At 46.7% G+C, this 4965-nt stretch overlaps 1 protein-coding gene across 5 annotated transcripts in view; it reads left to right on the top strand.

The window, feature by feature from the left end:
- The window catches only part of scube1 (signal peptide, CUB domain, EGF-like 1), a 110939-nt gene that overhangs the window by 12626 nt on the left and 93348 nt on the right, over nucleotides 1–4965 (top strand). For all 5 annotated transcript variants that reach the window (XM_031797537.1, XM_031797536.1, XM_031797535.1 and 2 more), the window contains exon 3: nucleotides 1222–1347. In XM_031797537.1, the coding sequence (XP_031653397.1) occupies nucleotides 1222–1347 (126 nt within the window). The remainder of the gene's footprint in view (nucleotides 1–1221; nucleotides 1348–4965) is intronic.

Raw genomic sequence — 4965 nt, 5'->3', positions numbered from 1 at the left:
AAAGGAAAGGGTGCTATTTGGGACGCGGCCACAGGACTGGGTTCTGTCCAGTCCACAGGATGTAGGAGGCAGAGAGAGACTAGAGAGACTGGAGAGACTAGTGCTAAAAGCTGTTTGTGGCTGACAGAACCAGACCCAACATAGCCAACCTCACGGTTGGCAGAGACAGGACAGTGTGTGTGTGTGGGGGGGGGGGTACAGGGAATAGGAAACATATAGAGGGAGAGAGAGAACGGGAGTAGGAGGAAAGAACAGAGAAAGAAGTGAGATGGAAAGAGTGCGAGAAAGGTACTTTAGATAGAGGGGGAGAAGGGCCAGGCAAAGAAACATGATAAAACGTGAAAGGGATGTACAGGCAGAAAGACAGACAGACTGAGGGAGTGAGAGTTGGCGTCTTGGCCAGGTTGGCGAGAGAGACAGAGGGAGTGAGGAGTTTACGTCTTGGCCAGGTTGGCGAGAGCGACAGAGACAGAGAGAGCGACAGAGACAGAGAGAGCGACAGAGACAGATAGAGAGAGACACAGAGCAAGCGACAGAGACAGAGAGAGAGACAGAGAAAGAGAGACAGAGAGAGACAGAGATACAAAGACAGAGCGACAGAGAAACAGAGACAGAGGGAGTACTACAGGAGTTGAACACTAACCAGATACCTGCTCGGGCCCATCCAGAGTGGAGGAGGAGGATAGACGGAGAGGATTTGGGGTTGGGGTCTGGCCCCCAGTCTGCCTGCCTGCCTCCCCTGGCCTGCTGCGTTCACACGGAGGGGGGGACTATTTGTTTTAGTGGCTCAGTCCGCATGGCAACCACTTGTGAGTGGCTCCTGGGAAAGACTCTGCTGGCTCAGGATGAAGGGGGAACATCGTCAATGAATAAACACGGCAAGACCCTCTCCGTATGCCCCTCTGGACTCTGTACCCCCAAACACTGCAGTCTTACCCCTAGTATGTATACTATTGCACACTCACCATGAGCTGTACCAGTCTTCTACCTTTTATCTCCAACCCTGACCTCTGACCTCTACACATAAACATCAGCTGACACTCTCATATGCCCTCCCTTGTACCCACATCTCAATGACACTCCATACTGTTCATCTCTATCCCCCAATCCCCTACCATCCATTCTACCATTCCACCTTCCTCTCTTTCCGTCCATTTGTACAGTGGCGACAGTAATTCCTCTCCACCCTTCTCATTGGTCTTCTATGACTCTCCGTTTCAGACATGGACGAGTGTGAGAATGAGTACAACGGAGGCTGTGTCCACGAGTGTATCAACATCCCGGGCAACTACAGGTGCACCTGCTACGACGGATTCATGTTGGCCCACGACGGACACAACTGTCTGGGTGAGTGTGCAAGTCCTCCTAACCCCCTTTTAAACTCAAAGTGCAACCTATCCAGGTCTGTCATTTATGTTTGTATGAGACTGTGCTATCTTTGGATCTTTCCCTTCCTATGTGTGTGTTCGTATTCTGCTCTGTGTCTATCTGCATTCATGTGTGTGCGTCTGTGTGTGCATGCATTCTATGTGTACGTGTGTTAGTCTGTGTGTGTGTGTGTGTGTGTACTGTGCACTCTATCTGCTATGCGGTTTGTCTGTCTGGCTCTCAGCTCCCTTCGTTCTCCAGAGAGTCTCTGTCATCATTTGGAGGACATTATTTTAGCTGTTTTATGCTCATTTCAGTCTTTGAGTTTTGTTTGGGATGACGCTCAGGGTTGAAGAGTTCTTCTCTTCCTCAGCTAGATATCTCCTACAGATATCTGTCTGGGGCATCTGCAATGTGCACTGACTAACAGATCCAGTCCATTTAGTCTCGGCCTTCTCTTATTGACTTAGTGTCAGGCAGACAAATGTGTTTCTGCTCCTCCTGCAACATGCCGGTTCTGCTTGGATGTGCTTAGACACATTTCATCTTTTCGCTCCCCGCCCCGCTGATTGACGCAAGCAAAATCTAAATGTGTAGTTTGGATGCCCTTGCCCGCAACCCAAACATATTTGGTGGGACATGTTTTGGCATTTGTAGGTATTATGTCTGATTCTGTGAAGCCTGGGGAGGAGGAGGGGGGAGAGGAACATGCCATTAGGTGTAGTCAGGAATGGCTGAGTTAGATACTCCTGAAACCTCTTCAAGAGAATGTTGTTACGGTGTGAGTCTCACCTGATTAACTTTATGACCCCTGATTGTGTCTGACTGAGAGATGAGTCCTGGGTGGTGTTCAGTAAGGCACGGAAAAACTCTTGGAAACGGAACAAATAAGTCATTATCAATAACACATCATACTAAGGTACAGAGCATTCGATTTGCCTGCCGGGGAGCAAGGAGACCCCCAGCTCATCTAAAACCATTGACAACTTCGTGCCATTTTCAAGGGATTGTCAAATAAATGTGTATCTCGTCATGTATCTCTCAATATTGGCCACCATTAAAAGTGAACTATATCTGACAGGTGTGAGTGGTTTAGGTTATTTTCCCATCCTTTGTGGGCTCTGCCTGTCAAGCAGCCGTTGCATTGTTCGCTGATCATGTTTACTTTGCAAGCAACCGGTAGAAACTTTGTACAGTTGGCATAAACATCGTGGTAAGTAGACCACGAGTAGATCCTTTTTTCTCCAATCAACGTAGGCCTACCTAGCGAAGTTAGCTAACATTATCCCCTTGTCAACGTTGTTAACAGTGTTTAATCATGACCGCTGCTGACAGACATGACAGGCTACGGTGATTGATGGACCACAGCAAATTGGCTAACTAGCTAATAACAGATCACGTCAATATGGCCTGTTAACAAGCCAACTTTCAGGGGATAAACTAGATGGCTATATTTGCTTGTCATCTAAGTGGTGATGACAGTAGTCCAACTGACAGATTGACCAGGACGAGGCCTTGCCAATGTTAAGCTCTTCCCAAAAGCCTAAACTCTGATGAAGCAAGCTAAATGACATGTTTGCTTTGCTAGCGAGCTACATGCCAAATGGATAGGCAACGGTCAACCTCACGTATCTGAAAATACATCATCAATTGATGTTTACTGATCATGAAAAACATGCAGTTACTTGCTGTATAACTCTGATGATAGAGGTACATGTGGAATAATGTGTACTTCTGACTGTGTTTTCCTAATGGACAAATTCAGGCAATACTTCCACTCTTTCAAAACCTTCTCTCCTGTGTAGGGCCTACTGAACATACACACACACACACATGGATGGATGCATTAGTATTTGTACATGGACGTCTCTGGTCTAGTCTGGGTTTGGCCTCACTGACTCTCATCTTGGACACAAACAGACCTATCCTCTTTCAGTTCGCTTGCCCAGATGCTGATGAATCTTCAGTGTTGATGAGCTCTTCTGTTCCCGCCTCAAGTTCCCCTGCAATGCCCTCATACCCCAACCCCCCCCCCCCCCCCCCCCCCACCCACCCAAATGCCATAAACATAAACAAACTTGTTTTCAGCAAGTCAGAGAGGACAGAGGTCACCAGAGAAGGGCACTCCCATTCCTCCTAACCCTAACCCACCCTCTGTTAGAACCAGGACAACACTGGAGTCTCCACAGCAATGTCATTGTATAATTTCTAACGCCTAAACATGTCACTTTAGTGTTACGCCTGTTGTTACTTCCCAGAAGTTACCGGTTGCAAATGGACAAAGGAAGGAAAAATGTCAGAGAGGAAAGGAATAACCTAGGCTAACCCTCTTATTGAGGCTCAAGGATGAAATACGTTTCTGTGTTTAGCAAGGCGGGATAGGGACACAGGGGAATTGCTTGAAATCGGTTTGATAGCTAGCTAATGTTTTGGTGTTGGTTTTCTAGTTTGGTCTGCCTGTCTGTCTGCCTGTGTTTTAAGTGTCTGCAGCTGTTGTGTTGTCGGTGGCTGGTTGCAGAGGGCTCGTTGGATTGTGTGTGTTGTGGTGAACTAAAGAAAATGAACACGAGGGAGAGAGATTTACTGCATGTGTTTGTGGCCACTTGGAAAGAATCAATTGGCCACATGCTGGCTGTGCGTCAGCAGACCAGGGTTCAAATACTATTCAAAATCTTTGACATTTTTTCAGCGTTTATTCTTGTCTGCCTGCAGTGCCAGATGGATAAGGTTTGCACCTTGGCGACTGTTCTATTGATTCCATTGCGCCCGGCAAGATCGTTCAGGCCCAGTTAAATTATTTAAAAAATGAAATAATGTTCTATTTGAACCCAGGTCTTTGTGTCAAAGTGGCTGTAGAGGGTTCTCTGGTCGACACGCTGCCACTCCACTGAGTGGAGGAAATTGGCCACGTCTGTTAAAGGTAATTAACCCTACTATGCTGATGAGATGTCGTTTTAATAAACAGACACTAATTAGCTGTGAATGGAGAGTTCAAAGGGAGGGATCGGAAAGCAGTCAAGGGAGAAATCAACAATTATAATCATTTCCCACTGGGCACACACGGGTTGAATCAACGTCGTTTCCACGTCATTTCAACAAAAAGAACGTTGAACCAATGTGGAATAGACGTTGAATGGACATCTCTGCCCAGCGGGTTATGACGACACTTAATCACTATCAGACGTTTATGATGATAAGTCATTTAAATAATGACAAGTGCTTTAGTATCTTTTTAATTTTGTATTTATTTCTAATCCTGGTTCTAAACTTGATTCCACTCTGTGTTACTGCCAATCCATATTATTATCTCTCTCTCTCTCTCTCTTTCTCTCTTTCTCTCTCTCTCTCTCTCTCTCTCTCTCTCTCTCTCTCTCTCTCTCTCTCTCTCTCCCCCTCTCTCCTCTACATCTCTCTCTCTCTCTCTCTCTTCCCCTCATTCCTCTACATCTCCCCCCCCCTCTCTCTCTCTCTTCCCCTCTCTCCTCTACATCTCTCTCTCTCTTTCCCCCCTCTCTCACTCTCTCCCCTACATCTCTCTCTTCCCCTCTCTCCTCTACATCTCTCTCTCTCTCCCCTACATCTCTCTCTCTCTTCCCC

This window comes from Oncorhynchus kisutch, linkage group LG19, assembly GCF_002021735.2.
Source record: "Oncorhynchus kisutch isolate 150728-3 linkage group LG19, Okis_V2, whole genome shotgun sequence".
NCBI classification, from domain to species: Eukaryota; Metazoa; Chordata; class Actinopteri; order Salmoniformes; family Salmonidae; genus Oncorhynchus; species Oncorhynchus kisutch.
The sequence above is the reverse complement of the archived record's forward strand: the minus strand, read 5'-3'. Positions and strand labels throughout refer to the sequence as shown.